Source organism: Cyprinodon tularosa, unplaced genomic scaffold (assembly GCF_016077235.1).
Source record: "Cyprinodon tularosa strain WSP-4 unplaced genomic scaffold, ASM1607723v1 ctg109, whole genome shotgun sequence".
NCBI classification, from domain to species: Eukaryota; Metazoa; Chordata; class Actinopteri; order Cyprinodontiformes; family Cyprinodontidae; genus Cyprinodon; species Cyprinodon tularosa.
In genome coordinates this window covers 93,833-111,667 of record NW_024037882.1, presented here as the reverse complement: position 1 = coordinate 111,667, position 17,835 = coordinate 93,833, and the positions used below count along the sequence as shown (strand labels likewise).

General features: G+C 36.8%; 1 protein-coding gene across 50 annotated transcripts in view; it reads right to left on the bottom strand.

Moving 5' to 3' along the window:
- Window positions 1-17,835, bottom strand: part of camk2b1 (calcium/calmodulin-dependent protein kinase (CaM kinase) II beta 1) — a 92,035-nt gene that overhangs the window by 55,436 nt on the left and 18,764 nt on the right. For 39 of the 50 annotated variants that reach the window (XM_038292858.1, XM_038292849.1, XM_038292889.1 and 36 more), the window contains exons 3-5: window positions 14,239-14,298; window positions 13,661-13,715; window positions 13,231-13,296 (exon numbers count right to left, since the gene is read on the bottom strand). In XM_038292858.1, the coding sequence (XP_038148786.1) occupies window positions 13,231-13,296; window positions 13,661-13,715; window positions 14,239-14,298 (181 nt within the window). Of the gene's footprint in view, window positions 1-3,538; window positions 3,612-13,230; window positions 13,297-13,660; window positions 13,716-14,238; window positions 14,299-17,835 lie in introns of all 50 variants that reach the window. The other 11 variants (XM_038292929.1, XM_038293256.1, XM_038293264.1 and 8 more) reach the window with 1 other exon arrangement.

The following is a 17,835-nucleotide window of genomic DNA, read 5'->3' as shown; positions in this document are numbered from 1 at the left end:
TATACATCTGGTCGGACAGTGATGATCTGGGGAGGATGGACAGAAAAACAAACAGTGAGAGAAAGGATGAAAGATGTTCTGAACTGAGTGTAAAGTTCAGAGCTATAAATTAAGATCCCTGTATATCATCTCTAAAGGTCTCTCAATGAATAAAAACTGGGCAGGTTGCATCCACACTGTGTGTGGGTGTGTGTGTGTGTGTGTGTGTGCTGGATGAAACACAAACATATAGCGGCTCATAAGCTGCACAGTAAAATTATCTTTGAAGGTTTTCTTTCTTTTTTTCGTTACAAAGCCCTTTTGCCATGTTTTTTTAAAAGGTGAAATTTTTGTTGCGTTTAAATTAACTCTAGATTCAGAGGATTTAGTGATGCTTATAAGCATTTTTGCATGTTTTAAGTAAAATGGAGATAGCTCAGTGGAGTGTTCCCTCTTCTTATTGATTCTTATTTTAGGCTGTGAGACGGATCGATTCATCAGCATGACAACTTGAAGCTGGATCAACATTCCTAAATTTAAAATCCTCTCCAATGCATGTAGAAATAGATTTCTGTGTTCAGGACAAACTGAAGTCCTTGCATATCGAAAACCCTCAGACACGTGCAGCTGCTGACCTGGTTAACTCCTCTGTGAGCCATGTAAATCTCAGAGGTTTGGAGCACAGAAAGAATTTAAAGCACATCCTTGGCTGATTGAAGTGTTGTCTCAGCACCGTTTAATTCATGTCCATTGTTCCTGTCACACTGAAAAGTGTGGCCATAAAACTGAGCAGCAATTCTGTAAATTAAAATGAACTGTAAATAGTTTGATTTGCAGTATAAACCTTTTTACTTCTCTACGGTTCTTTAATCCCTCACAAAGTGTTTAAGCTCAACACTTGCACATTAACCAAAAAAACATTACTCTGTTTTATTTGCAACACAACTTACATGCATCTGTGGAGACTTCACACCTATGCAGGTATTTTGCATAAATATGCAAAATACTGCAAGCACTATTTGCTTACAGGTTTGATGCAGGATAACATTATTCTTAAAGGACTATGTGGCTGATCTGTTCATGTTCTTCATTGAGTGATCAGGATTAAACTAAAAGTAAAATGAAAATAATCAGGCTTTTTGCTGTTATTGAACTAAACTAAACCTCTGAGAAATCAATTTATAAATTCGTTCAATGCTTAAAGGGAAAATCTGAATATAAAAACAAGAAAGAAAAATCGTCCGAAAAAGTGAGCAAAAGTTTGGGTTTACAATCACCATTTTAAAAAATTAAATGCAACCAATGACTTAGAACGTAATAATGATTATTACTGAACTGGTCACGCTAAATAGTGAGCAATTATATATTTTTTTGTCTTCTCCAAAAATACAGATTGTGTTTCGACAAATATCTCCAAGTTGAGACGCACAATTGCTGCAACAGGAAATATCCAAGAAAAATCCACTGAACAGCCAATTAAGAAATTTCTATAATAGAAATAATTATCCAAAAGTAGCTTTTTTCCCCAAGAATTGATGATAAAATTAGAATAATAATCTTAATAAAGGCATTTTGTGCTGAATGCGAGTAAAGCATCATCATTTGTGAAAAAAACAGAAAATAAAATACCTAAATAACATCCTTTAATGGAGATGACTGTATTAGATGGAGATTATTCACACTCCCTCTTTTTCCCTCATTATCACAGCACCATTAACACTCCATATATCCGTATTAGAAATGATTCAGAGCTCGACTGAACGGCATACGGTGATACAACAGTCTAGTAATATTGAGTAATATTGATATTACTCACTTATATACGCAGATTAGGATACCTTTATTTTTTTCATAATTCATCTTTATGTTGTTATTGGGGGGTTATTATTACATCTACACATTCTCTTAAGATGAACACCCACTTTAATAAGCTCTCTGCCTTCTCAAACCTTATTCTAAATTTAACTTTTTACTATTTAACTTTAATCAAAACTCTACTTATTAGATTACAAAGGGCCCATACACCCTTGTACAAGGAGAAAATAAAGTTCGCTCAAGAGGCTTTGATTCTTAATTTTAATATTTTTAGGATATTAGCAAAAAGATTATAGAAAAAAATGGTCACACAAATGTTGATCTTAGAAAAATGTATAAGTTAAAAGAGTTAAAAGATAAACAATAAAATACTGTACTGTAAAGTGTTTTACCAACATAAAAATATGCACCTGGAGATTAAATAACCATTTTACAGCTATGGACATTTTTACAGTAATGGATATTTAAATAGCAGCAACGTCAGAGATGTGCAAAATGACAGCAGCATGTTACTAAACTGTCTAATGTTTATATCATTACATTGGCTTTTATTTATTTATGCTCCCAATTGTTATCACCTTTATTCCACTCTGTATTCACATGAGTGTAGTCTTTGTTCACTTTACAACACAAAAAAAAGAAAAGAAAAAAAAAACAGTTTTGAAAAGTTCGGTATTCATTCTTTTCCTGCTTTGTGTGTCAACTGTCATGGTTGCTAAGACAGCACGTACGGCGGTAAAAGCCGCTAAAGGCTAGACCTGTTTAAATTCACAGCCAAAACTCTTCCGGTCTCCTTATTTTCACGGACTTCGAAGGATCTAGTCCAAGGACGCGGTCTACCTGGACCGAAAATCGGACTTCCTGGAAGAAGTGGATCGTACCATTAGTCCTGATCATCCCTTTCTAAACAATCTATCAAATTCATGTTTAAGTTATCGCCTCCCTGCTGGCATAGTGTGTGTTACAAATGTCATTCTATGGTAGCATATCAGATTTTTTTATGGAATCCAAGAGCCTGCGCACACATATTAACACAATAAGGTATTCTGGATGACATCTGCAAAAACTTTTTAATGTGCGAAAAAAAAAAAAATCATATTACAGACACAAAAGCACCTAGAATAAATTATATTTAAATAATTAGCAAACATTAATTGCATTTTGTTTATATATATATATATATATATATATATATATATATATATATATATATATACACACTAATATAATGTGTACAGTTATAACATTTTCATACATTTGTAATATAGATTGTGTAGCATATAAACTACAAATGTTTTGACTGAGTTGTATAAGCACTGGATTGTTATCAGGGGTGATGCCATCTGCAGGTGTCTATGTGTGAGAGTGGCATTTGTTCTTTTAAGATATTTGCTTCCAGTCAGTGCAGCAGGAGCTTTGGCTTTGAGGTCACTTCTAGGATGGTTGTTAGGAGAGAAACTGGATGGGTAAATAGAACTGGAAGGATGTTTGAGGCAGGTCAGGTTCTTCCAATAAGAAAAACAAAGTAATTCATAAAACCAAGTAAGCAAAAAGAAAACATTAATCACAACAAGACATAGAGGCGAGTAAGACAGGCAGACATCAGACCAGAGACGTATAGGATCACCACAATTAGACGAGGTGGAGGAGGGAGTGAGGAAGGAAGTAAGGAGGAAAGGAAGCAAGCAGAGGTTGGGAGGGATCAAAAGTGGAGGGATGCAGATGCTCCTCTACACATACTAACCTTCAGGTCCCTGTGCACTATGTCATGTTGGTGAATGTGATGGACACTTTCTAGAATCTGATGGATACAGTGACTGTGAAGACAAAACAGAGAGGGGGGAGAGTAGGGGAGGAGGACAGATGAGCCACAGGGATGCACAGTGAGGGACAGGAGAGGAATGGAGAAGACTGTGGACAGCAGATAAAAAGGCAAATACGACCACGTTAAGAGGAGAAGAAGGGCAGATCAGATTATATGAGTGACAATGGATGTAAGAGGAAATCATGTAACAGGCGAGGAAGAGAAAAAGGATGCGATGCAGAGAGAGAGAGGAATGGGAAGGGTAGGCAAGCAGGTGTAGGTGGAGGAGACAAAAATAATTTGTTTTGCTTATTTTAAACATGATGAGAAAGGAGCAGCCACAGACGAGCAACCTGCCAGACAAATTTCACAACAGAACTGGCAAAAGAAGGGTAGAGAACAAAGATGACAGCTTGGGGAAGAACAGATAATCATCTTTTTGCAAAGAAAAGTAGAAGATACTAAAAAGAAATGGATGATATTGTATAGGGGCTGACATTGAATCATAGACAGGCAGCCTTTTTTCATCGCTAAAAAGAAAACATCACAGAGTGCGTACGCTGTGGAGGAAAACGTGAAACCCCCTCACAATCTGTGTGTACATGTACTGAAAATATCTGTAAATGCAGCAGATTCATTGTGATAAGAGAGTGCAATGTACAGAACATGACTAATAGCAGGCTAAGGGAAACGGGCAGCCTGCAGGATCCACACCCACTCTATGTCTAGTGAGTAGGAGGACTGAGAGAGAATCAGAGAGATAGATGCATATGCACCCTTTATCTGAACCACACACAAAAACACACATGAGAGGATTCTCCTTAAACACATCATCTGGACCCAACACATGCCTGAAACCTCCTTAACACTGAGAGAATATAGCACATTTAGGCACCCTAGGAGGTACGGCTCTGGATGGGCATAACCGTTTGGAAATAAAGTATTTCAGTTTCAACTTTGTGGTTTTATTAGGAATGGTTCATATGGTGATTAGTGTATCACAGTGTGAATTTTAAGGCCATTTGGCTGCAAGGGATTTTATTCAAATTAGCGGGACTGAATACAAATGAATGGCTCATGTTTTCTGATTCCTGTATGTAAAAAACAGAATTTATTTATTTTTTTCTATATAATCATAATTATATCCCACTCCAAATTGATCTGACACAAAATATCCCAAGAGAATATATTGAAATTTGTGGTAATAATGTGACTAAAAGAAGTAAAACATAATCTAAATAAAAATAGCTTTTATAGTTAATACCTATTCTAATTACTGAACAATTATAATTCAGTTAAAGAGCTTTTTGGTTTAAAATCGTATTTAGCAACACACTTGTATTAAGATTTACCAAGCAATGTTGAAATATCCATGATTTTGAAATAAGCTAGATCATACCAAGGGATCCATTGCTTCATTCTCTGACATTAACAGGTGCCTTTTCACAATTATCTAATCTGCAAAGAATTGGTCTAAAGAGGAAGTGGTTATAAATTTGATTAAATGTAGTCAGTTAATACAATTGGTCAGTGGCAACTGCTACCTTGAGGATGTCATGTTTATCTGGGATTACTTGATCTGACTTTCAACTAAATCAATATTTTAATCCCTCTAGACTTCAAAAGGCTTAATTTACTGCCATTCATTTGTCATCAGTCAATATGTAATAAACAATCCCTCAAGGTTCAAGAGATTGGAGGTTGAGTGATCGATTGGTGCTGATAATTATTTTGCAAAATAGATTAAATTGAACAAACAACTTCCAATATTGACAGCTTTATTCCCTCCCTGTACCATTGCATGGAGTGTTCAAATTTCCTGGCCTTTCTATATGCGTCTGGTTTCAAACAAACAGTGATTTAAAACCACACTGCCCAAAACAATGTAATGGGAGTGGGATGCAGTTTGACGGCATCCAACTGAGTGTGGCATTTTGAAATTGAAGAGCACTTCCATGCCTCTCTTTTGTTTACCGGTTTGTTCAACCTTCTAATGTCATTCTATCCAAAAACATTATGTCCTTTTATAGAACGTGCTTGTCAATCAAGATATGGTAGGGAAAGCAGGGAAAAAGGCCATCCTTTATGCAATGCTCTAATGGATGGTAAAATGGGGATGTCTGAAAAATAAATTCAAAACCAAAAATATAGACTGAAAGCACATCCCTTTCTAAAAGTCCTTAAAAGTCTTCAAACACAAATGCAATTGTGGCAAAAAAACAACAACAACTTAGAAACAGAGAAGTAATAGCAGTGCGTTAAACTAGGATCTTTAGGCATCTTGTCCTGGAAACTAAAGGTAAAATAAAAGAGCATTTTTATAAAAAAAAAAGGAACCATAATGCAGTTAATAAGACAAAATATGTCAAAGTTTTGTAGCATGAGGGTTAACATTCAGGTGAAATGTGCCCTTTGCTTCACAGAATATGGCTAGTTATCAATGATCTTAAAAGTTATCATCAAAACTAGCAGTGTCATAAAATTCTGTCTTTTTTTTTTATGAAATGGGATTTTCTTTGACCAAACTTAAAGGTAAAACAACATTACTCCAACTGTTGATCATTAGCAGTTTATGATGGACAAGGTCATTTCTACCCTGACCTAGACAACAAAAAACTTAGTCACCAGGACCGTGCAAGACATCAACTCTTTAGAATGTGATATTGTTTTAAAACTATTAACCACTAACTTTCAGGATTAGCACGTCTGCTGATAAGATATATTGCTGCTATATTTCATACTTTTCATATTTTGCTGTTGTGCTTCATCTCTTTTAAATAACAATAACTTAAAATATGTTATTCCCTAAATTCTTTTCCTTACTCACAAAACAGTTTTGTTGTATGATTTCAGAGAAAGGCGTTCTTTAAGCATCCCTCAGGGATCCATACAGTGTGGTAAGAATAGGGCTGAAACAATTAATTGGCTAAATTGTGATTAATCAATTATTGAAATAGTTGTCAAGTAATTTAGTAATCGATTACTTGTAAACTGGAGAATAGAGACTCTAAAACATGCATTTAGCTGACAGAGCAACCCACTCAGAGCAGTAATTATATCAAAATTGTAACAAAAATATACATATTTTGAATTTAAGATAAAAAAAAAACTGTCAATACTTTTTTTTCCATCAGTCAATATCTTCTATCCAGAAAAGCGCAAGTTTCACCTGCTTTATTTCCGTAAAAAAGTCTCCTCTAAGGAACCTTTTCGTATCCGATTATTAATTGATTAATTTAAAAAAAATTTTTACAGATTAATAGATTAGCAAAATGATCGTTAGTTACAGCCGTAGTTAAAAATCAATTGCACTATGACGTGATGTAAATGAAGCCGGCAATGTAGAAACACGGAGGGACCTTGTGCAGAACCTTTAATGGAAAATGTGGAGTGATGTGTTTAAAATTTGTCAAAGGTATGGCTGGTCGATTGCACAGAGCATCAGTTATTGGGGCTTCCTGAAATTGGCTATCCTTTTCAAAAGAGTGAGTTTAACCCCTTTTCAGAAATCCTGCCTTCATCTTTAGAATGTGTCTCTTTGAACAAATTGAATTGCTTTGTAAAAGCGGCTAATGTTTTGAAAAGATCACACTGCCCCATGCCTTCAGCTCAATTATAGATATATGAAGTGGAGCACCGAACAGGGGAGCAATTCAAGGAGCTCCACAGCTTCCTTTGCTCAAACCTATCCACAATACTGCAGTATATCTTAGCTAAAACTACTTGTTAAGCCAACACAAGAGAGTGTTCTATATTATCTGTTGAGCATTTTTTGCACCTTGTTAGGATTTGTAGTCGGGTGTAATTTACTTACAAATGTACTCATTATGGCCTTGATCTGATCAAGCATTCCTAAAAAGGACTGCGGGCAACAAGGTGTGTCTGCACGGTATGGGGTCTGAGTTAGAAGGAGACTAATTATCATGGCTAATTAAAGTCCCACTTCTTGCTAGTCTCCAAGGGAGCCAGGATGTTGGGGAGGGTGTGTGTGTGTGTTTGGTACTGGCCTTAATGAGTGACATTCAGATGAAGGAGGAAAAGATCCAGGACCGTTTAAGAAGAAAAACTATCACCATTCAATTCAGAGATTGATTTGAAATGTTTGGATCGCTTAAAACTGGATATATCAAAAAGTGGGTTAGGAATCCCTCAGCAAAGAACCTTGCCTTGGTTGGTCTTATAACTCACGCAGCTGTGAGTGAGTCTTAGTAGTAGAGTTGGCGCTGTCAGAGGACTTCTGATTGCCTCTCAGATGAGAAAATCTTGTTTGGGATCCAGCTGATTTTTAATGAGAGTTTGGAGGCTATTAAACAGATTCTATCTCTAATCGAAGTCCTTAGGAGGATAAATCAAGCATATAGGCACAAAAGCATTTATTCAAGAATTATCCAAGTTACTATAACTGGTGAAAGATGGGGGTAGGAAGGCAACAGACATGAAGAAGCCTCAGGAGGAGGACAATGATCAGGATATTCCTTTTTGTATTACACTCAATTAAAGATTTTTATTTTCACAATAATTTCTTGAGGCTTTAAATGCCTCATGGACTTTGATACTGTTAGATTAAGATAACTGAAGGTGAGATTTAACTTAACAGAACACAAAAACGAGGGATTATAAACAAAATCTTGTTCCAAACGTTGAAGGAGCTAAAGCTTGATTTATATTTGCAGTGTCAAACAGGGCGCAAAGGCCCGCGCACAGCCCGGCCTGTACTAACAGCAAATGGTGCAGAAGGTTCAAGTGGAGTAGTGTGGTTAAATGCAGTATTATTAATAGTTTTAATTGATAATAATAATTATTTCTATAATTTTAACTTTATTGATCTGACACTGGAGAAATTAACTCTCTGCATTTAACCCATCCCCTTGGGAAGCAGTGTGGGGTTAAGGGTTACACGCAGGGACCCAGAGAGCAGGCTGTGGGGATTGAACCGGATATTGCAACCTTCTCTGAGCACCAGAGCACTGCTCTAACCACTAGGCCAACACTCCCCTGTTACTGTATCTTCAGTGACTGAAAAAGGCATACAGGGGTGAGTTTATTGGCTAAGTTTGTGGTAAAAAAAAAAAAGATTTCAGTTTCTGTTTGCATCATAAACAACATAAATAAGGTCTAAAACAACTAACACTGGTATACAATGCCTCCAGCATTTGTTTAGTGAAACAATTTTTTTATATATATATATGTTATAAAAAATAAAAAAAAAGTCCATATGGGCTTCACAAGGGTCAAGCAACACAAGCAACACAACATCTGCAGCAACCGGGAGAAGCGTTGTTACAGGTTTTTGTTTGTTTTGGGGTGCATCATTAATCCTATCAGTTCATCCCTGTTGCAAATTCTGTGGGCATCACTACAACGAAGTGGTGACGTGGTATGTAAATCCTAAGCTATTTATAAAACCCACATATGAGTCTAGACAGGTTTTTGAAAAATGAAATCTTCCATGTTAAGTCAACAGCAGAAGGCACATCAGATTAAGTGTTTGAAATGGCAACCCCTTATCCACGGTCTTTAGAAAAATGAATCCTGACATTTAACCTTTTAGGCCCAATAGTGTTGTATTATTTTCTCCAGTATAAAATGGGTTTGTTTTCAATAAAGGTAACAAATTACTGAACACTGTTGAACATGACCTTTTGGCTGTGGGTGATTTATGAGCTTCTCAGGCATCTGTTGGTGCTGCTGGAAACACACCAGCAGCTCACCCAATAAAACTATCCTAAACTGCTGAATAATAAAACTATTCTTTACTCTTGAAGCTACAGAAATTACATTAAATCGATCCTAGGCGCTAATCAGGTTCCCAGTCTGGAAACAAAGCAGGTCGCATCTGCCCTGATTAAATTGTTAATGCTTTTTGGTGGCTAACAGATAAAAGAAGCGATTAACTTTCCTCTCTCGTCTTAGTACGTTATAGCAGTAGCTTGGATTAAACTTTGCATATAAAATGGTTAAAATGCAGTAGAAAAAATCTTATTAAACCATTAAAATGTTTAGAAGTCACCAAGCTGAACATTACAACTTACTTTTTTAAACCTATTAAAGAACTGAGTATTACAGTGATTTTTCTGAAAGCATTAAAGACCAATGATGGAGACCCCACCCCACATAAAACATAAAGCTGTAGTCTGAGCTTAAGGGGTTAAAATGAAGAAGGGAAAATTAGGTATTTTGTTTTATTTCTTGTTACGGATTGATGTGAATTAAAAAGTAATAGAAAATTTTCTCAAATCTTCCCCCAATCAATCTTTTTTTAGCATGTTAATCTTTCTAGTATATGAAAAGTATTAGACCAGGGGTGCCCAACCAGTCGATCGCTGTCTACCATTCGATCGTGGGCGGAGTTTCAGTCGATCGTGGGCTGAGTTTCAGTTGATCGCGAAAAGTTTTACAATGTAGACTTATTTATGGCTATGACAAAAAAAAGTCTTAAAAAACACTAATGAAATCATTCATCACAAGAGGCAAATGTGTATTTTCATTATTATAAAATGGAAAATAAAAAGTATGCAGGGAACCTTTTTTTATGCATGCTGATTGCTGGGCATGGTTTGCCACGGTTGCTAGGTTGTTACCAGGGACTCTAAAGCGCGAAGAGGAATCTGAAGAGATGATGAGATAATGACATCTATCACAACTGATGGGGCTCCATCTATGGTTGGGCGCACTGCTCGAGGAGGCAGGTGCAGACCACACTGATCTGCTGCTGCACACTGACGTCAGGTGGCTGAGCCATGGCAAATCTTAGAAAGATTTTTGGAGCTTTTGCCAGAAATTAAAGAGTTTCTGAAACAGTCAACAACCGATTCTGCTGTATGTTACATCTTCACATCCACATAGTTTGTACTTAGTATTTTCCTATTTTTATCCGTTTTCCTGTTGAATTTTAATCCCTCATCCAGTTTCTCTGCCAATGCCAATGCCCAGTGATGTTTATCATTCTGAAATAGGGGACTTCCCTTCTCCTTCTTCCTGCTTTGAAGTGATCTTAGACAGATTTTGTCATTTTGTTTACACAAGTGGAAAACAAAAAAAAAGTTTGTTGGGAACAGCAAAATTTTATTTATTTTTTTCCTTTCATCTCTACTGTGGGTGTGTATCAATTGGTTTATTTAGATTTTTTGACTGCACAGCCTTTGTCTGGAGATCTTGACTGCTCTTTTCTGTAGTTTTGGTGAGTCTGATGAGTGAGTGTTCTTATGAGATTGTTAAGTTCTGTTTTTGCAACCTATTTTTTGACACAAATGATCATTTCCTCGTTTGTTGGACTTACTGTTTATTCTCCACCTGTGCGAATAAAAAAACAAACATTGCCCATCCCTTGTGTTTGGCTTGGTAGATCTCGGCATTGCCATCAACTTCAAAAGTAGATCTTGGTTTAAAAAAGTTTGAGCACGCCTGCATTAGACGTTGATGCTATGTGTTAGTTTGGCCAGATTTGTGTGAATTAGTCTATTTGTGCAACCGAGACCTGCAAGACTTCAAATAACACTGTTTTTTAAAGAGTGCCAGTAATTTAGATGCCTTAGCAATTAAAACAAAACATTTTTATGCCGAGTCAAAGTCGAACAGAATCAGAAATTTATGTTTTAGGTTTAAAGTGGAGACTGGAGTTGAAGAAAAAAAAAGGACCATTTATGGCCACATACTGGAGTGATTTTAACGATAAAAACACAGGCAACTCCGTTTGACTTTGTTGCTGAATGGACTGACACCCACACTCACAACTGTCAGTTTCAAGTATCTCTCTCATTCTTCTCTCAGCCTCTTGTCTGTCCACCACCCCCACCACTGCGCTACTCTGTTTCCTCTTCCGCCGATGGTTCAAGTGAACCGTGTGTGGTGGTGAGTCAGCAGGGGGCGGTGGGCGTTAGATATAAAACTGCTCAGTCGGTGGTAAAAGGGTGAAAAAAAAGAACAAAACCAAATGAAAAGAGAAAGAGAGAAAGCCAAACTGTCACCAAAGTTCACACTTCATATTCACTGACATTGTTTTCATATTTTCCACTGTGTGAAGAGAAGGAGAAGAATGATGGAGGAGGATGTGAAGGCTTTAGCTGAGCAAACTGAACCTTCAAGTTTTTAAAAGAAAGACTTAATAGAGGATGAAGAATCTGGTTTAATATAGATTCAAAATCATCAAAATAAAAATTGGACAAATATGCAGTGGTTTTATTTATTTTTAGCCAATATATAAATAAAGCCCTGGTGTTGATTAGTGGAAACGAACTACTTTTATAGGGAAATCCAAAATCCATCAGTAAACTACGGGTGGAAATTTTAATAGTTTAAGAAAAAAAAAAGAAGAGCTGGTGTGATTTTGAAATGGTCAAACCTCAGACTGGTCTTAAAGATGATGGCTGTGTCAGAGTGATGGAGGAGGATAAATTATGCAATAGAGAGAGAAAGGGAAAGGGAAAGAATAGTGGCACAAAAAAAGAAAACAGAAAGGCTAGCTGGCAACAAATAATCTTTTGTCTCATTTTTTTTTTAATTTGCTGTGTTAATGCAACAAACTTAAATGGATTTTATGGGACCAACATAACATAGTGCATGACTAAAAAACAGAAGAATTAAGACATGGTTTTCAAAATAGTTGTCAGCCTCCTTTACTTGGATGCCTCTAAATAAATTCCAGTGCAACCAATTACCTTTATATTATTTGTAAAAAGGATTTGTCTGCATGGCATTATGTAAAGGCATCAGAAGTCTGTAGGAGATTATTAATATTAAACTTTATCACCATTATCAGGACCATCTGTCCACCTTTTTTTTTTGAAAGAATAGTAAGAAGAAAATGTTTGTTGGAAACGAAAATAACTGAATGATCTCAGAAAAGGTGCCTCAGCTTAACCTTTTCCAAACACCAGTACCATATTGAAACATGGTTATGGCAGAGTCCTGCTAATGGGATGATTCTCTTTAACAGAGAGGTCATAGAAGAATCTATTAGAGGGACTGGATACATGTTAACCTTTCTATTAATACGACTTTTCCTTAAAAAACAAGAAAAAATATCTATTTCTAAGTTAAAAAGCTGGTAGAGATAAATGGTTAAAGGACTTTCAGCTGTAATTGCAGCAAATTTATGTTCTACAAGGATAAACTCAGGGAGCTGAATGCAAATACACTGTTTTTATCTGTAAAACAACAACAAACAAGTATTTATTGTCTTACACTTAATATTAGGCACTACTTTGTGTTGGCCTATCACATAAATCCACAATTAAATACACTCTAGTTTTTTGTGTTTGAGTTTTTGCGATGTGACAAAATGTGATGCACTGGTCAGGGAGAACAAATACTTTTGTGGGGAGAAAAGTTTGATATTAAAGAAACTGGATATAAAATTGAAAAAAGAAAAACATAATAGAAGAAAGAAACTGAGAAGAGCTGGCTTTAAAAAAATTGAATAATAAGCAGATAGTAACGCACAGAAATGATTTATGAAGCTAAAAACCAGGAGAGAAGAGACAACAGAGTAGAAAGTTGAGGAAAAGAAGATAAAGGTATAAACAGGTGTGTAAAAAACGACAGACAAGAGACCACAACAAAAGTGACAAGACATTTTGCTGACGAGGAGAGACCCCGTCTCACACAGAGACGTTCAAAGGCAGCGCTCCTACCTGGCGTCTGCCTCGCTGTAATACTCTCTGGCAACAATGTCCTCAAACAGTTCACCTCCGGTCACCCTATAAGAATACAAACACGTTCATTTATTCAACGATTTTCTTATCATTTCCCTGCAAAAAGAAAGAACAATGAAGAAATCTAAAACAAGGATTTCATCACCAATTTTTGTTTCCTCTTTGCTCACCCTCTTTCCCCCTAAAACTCCCTGCCGCTACCCCCCCTCCCACACTGTTGCTATGGAAACTAGAGGGAATTGTTGAGATGGATGCGGAGGGTGTGGGTGGCAGCGGAGACAGAGATGGGGTAAATATAGGAGAGGGTTATGCAATGGTATATGCACAGAGGGTGCAGGGACCGAGGAAGAGGAGGAAGAGGCAGATGAGTGTGTGTGGAAAAAAGGAGGAAAGAGAAAGGAGGACTTACAAGTCAAAAAGGAGGTAGTGGAAGCCCTCCTCTGATATACTGTCATGAAGACGAACTGGAAGAGAAAGAGGAATAGATTGAGAGATAAACGTTTAGTGGAGTCATTTTAATTGTATATGCCGTGCGATAAATTCCACATAAAGATGATTCAGTGTTTAACAAACTACCTTTGAATAACAAAGTATCAGTGCAGCATTTCAAGTGAGAGATTAAAGGAGAGTAAAAAAACAGCAGGGAGTGTGTGTGAGGGAACGAAACCACAGGGAGTCATAATAATAGAGTCTAACATCAAATACTAACCATATAGTAGGAGGTTCTGCAACTGAATCTACCTTTAAGCAACAGCGGGATGTGTTATGGTATTAGATTTCCTCAAAATGCATACAATTTAACATAAATATGGCTGTTAGTGGAGTTAATCACATGAATACATCCTCTGCATCAATGAGATATTATTTAAAAAAAGGAAGCAGGTAGTGTAAAACCAAGGCAACAAAAAAGGTCCACTTAGCAGTGGTTCTAGATTATTGCATATTTGGCTGTGTTGGTGATTAGAGGGAACGGAGAGAATTCCTCACCGATGTTGGGATGTTTCAGAAGGCGACAGATCCGAGCCTCTCGCTCCAGCTTCTGGTGATCTGCAAAGAAACAAATGAAACCAGATAAAAAACCAGAAACGGCTTCGTTCTTAATCTGACTGCTGTCACCATGAGCAGAACCTCACACTATAACAACAAAATCTATAGTATTTACTGTAGAAATAAATACTGAAATAATATGTGATGCATGAGAGGGAAAAGGACTGCATATTTAGTTTGTATGCTGAAATTTCTCTCAACGTGTTGCTACTGTAAAGTCTAAAAGTGGAGTAACACCCTCCGGCAAATTAAAATCAAATCACTAAACCAAGATACCACTAAAAAGTGTCTCTAAAGCAAAAAGAAGATATGAACCCTTCTATTTTATGTTTTTACAAATCAGATCTAGATTTCCAACTATGCTGTAATAACTCTGTTCTTTAGAAGGCTGAAACGTTAATCAGATTATGATTAATCGATTATCTATATTAACATCAACTAATTTAGTAAATGATTTATCGCTAACTGTAGTATGGAGACTGTCAAACATGAATTTAGCTGATAGAGCAACCCACTTAGAGCAGTAATTATACCAGGATTGTAAAAAAAAAAAATATATATAAAAATTTTGCATTTAAAGATACTGTGGAGGATTTTCAAGATAAAAAAACACCCTCTCCATTTTAAAAATGTGCAAGAGCGTGCACAAGCCTATTTCTCCTTGTGCACGCTCCGTTTAAAAGTTGCTGTTCTCATAGCTCATACGACAATTGTGTCCGAACGTCCGCCCTAACCCCTAAATCACTAAATAGAGCGGGGACTATATAGAGGACTTTATAGCAATCTCGGTTAACTGACTGTTCTGACAGATGATCACTGCTTTGTGCTCCGTTGGTCACATAATTCCTACTTCACTGCGTGGGCCCTGCACCATCTTTGTGACTGCTGTGACAGCAAATGGCATAAATTAATGTAAAGTAGACGCTTTTCCTCTTATGACCCTCGATCATTTTCAAAGAACCGCGGTGAGAAAGGTGAGCTTCAATGACTGTCTGAAACCGTAGCTCACCACAGATATACACCTGTAAGTACGCATGGGCAGAAAAAGAAAGCTAAATGGACGAGCACGTAGGACGGCCTTACGTAAACACATCACCAGAATGATTGACAATTAGGAGGACCACTTATTTAGATGATCCACCAGGAAATAAAATATCATTCCTTATATCTTTAAGATAAAAAGGAAATATCATCTGTCAATCTCCTCTATCCAGAACTCATCAAGTGGAAAACTTTCAGGTTCACCTGGTTTAATTTGACAAAAAGTTTTCTTCAGGAACCTTTTGCTATCTGATTATTAATCAGTTAATCGAAAAGATTATCCACAGATTAATCAATTTGCAAAAAAATCCTTTGTTGCAGCCCTAGTTCTTCATATAATTACCCCATGTAGAATGGTGCTGAATTTTAGACCTTAACCGGCAGATGTTAATTACAGTCTAAATTCCTTAAAAACATCTTAAATCTTTTGTTTTGTTTCCACCAACAAAATGAGGGTTACTAACTCATGAATAAATATTTGATCACAGTGAAACATTAGCTTGGGTTTGACCTTCCTTAATGGTATAGTTATGGATTTTTTTGCACATTTTTGAAAAGCCCTGCGCTCTCCACAAAAAAAAAAAAAAAAATGCACATGCACAACCCTCTAACCTTTCCCTAGAGGGAACGCCTATCAAGCGATTGTGAGAGCGTGCACAAGCCCAATTCTCCTCGTGCACACTCTGTTTAAAAGTTGCTGTCTGCATCGCTTATACAAGCTTACTTTTAAAAAATGATTTGGCATTTTTTCCACTATGTCAGACTCACCACCAGTAAGTGAAAATGGGGACAAGCACATAGGACGGCCTTATGTAAACATATTACCAGAATGATTGACAATAAGGAGGACCACTCATTTAGATGATCCGCCCTGAAAAACAGCATCCTCCATTATACTTTTAATGAAACAAACTGCGAAAAGGCTTGGCTCAGACTGCAGTCCTTAGTGGCTAAGAGGTGAACGGACCCAGCGGTTGTAAAAGTAAGGCTGGAATTAGCAGCTGTGCTTATTTTACATTTTCAAACACTCAGAGTGAATATCAAATCAATACAACACTGCTTTCAACTTAGATTGGGCTTAATTTTGTTACTCGAAAAAGAGATCTAATGCACACATTGTATGATCTCTGTGAGCGTGGGGCACCTGTCATACTTTTTGCTGTTTTTGTGATGAAATCAGATGGCGTTCACAGATTACGGCTTGTCTCAACTTGAAGCATTTCTTGGTTCAGAGATGAAATCCTTTAAGTTTCTTGTCGAGACTGGACAAAGATTGACGCAGACAGACCCGTATATCAAATATGCCCACAGGCAGAAAAACGCATAAAGAAGTGGATCAACGTAAAACGCCAACACTCAAACAATTGATGAAAATAAACACAGCGTTGCTGGAAACAGTATAGTACATTCTGGGACAGAAATAGCTTGGAAAAAACACAGGCATACACATTTCCATGGGTACAGAAGAGTGACAGTGACGTGTGAGCCCAGTGATTACAGTCTTAGAAGACGAGCTGAGCGAGTTGCAGAAAGGAGTGGGGGAGTGTTGAAGAGGGACAGAGGAGGTGGGAGGAGGAGAAAATATGCACAAACAATTACTGTAAGCCTGGGTGCCATCTTTTCATTGAAAGATTAAAACAATGCTAATCTCTGCATGCTTTCTTTCTCTTGCTTGCCTCATTTGAGAAACCTTTGAAGAATAAGTATAATTTTCTACTCATCCGTCTCCAAAATACAAACAGTTTGTTCAAAGCTTCAGGTGAGGTTAGTCTTGCATTGGTTCTTTGCTTTGTCCGAACCTAAATCATGTCAGGCCTTTTAAAAACCCATGTCTGTCTTTGCTGATATGCTGCCGCCATGCCAAATGGTGGAAAACATGTCATAAGTGACAGGATCAGGTTCCATTCTGTCAGTGGCATCTGCTGATAATACAAGTACAGAAATGGCCCAGAGTGAAGGCCTCCATTCATCATGGTTTAGTGCTTCAGTCGACATGGCTGTGCTTTTGTTATCTATACTATAATAGAATGGCATGACTAAACACTGGAGTGGAAATTAGCCTGATGAATATAATTTACAAGCTGACACTGCTTTCATTAACTAAAATATTAACTGTCACACTTCCTAAGTGAACCTTGGAATTAGTTCTATTAATACTTTTGCATTATTTTAAAATAAATGGAAAAAAGTCTTCACAAAACACAGCTATTGAACCTGTAAATAAACTCATTTGGGATTAGGATTACTTTAGATTCAGGTTATTCATGAATGACTGATGACCTTTTAGCCCCAGATTTGAGAGTTTTGTTATAGATCGTCCCCCTAACTGTCCAACATGTCTTCCCTAAACTACAATAAGATTGCAAATTATGTTTGGCGAAAGGGCAGAGGTCTGAAACTAGTGTAGTTGACAAAAGTCTTATTAGTTTTGGCTTTATATGGTAGGATTTTATTTATAAATGTTTATCAAGCAGCAAATCTTTTTTTTTATTTAGT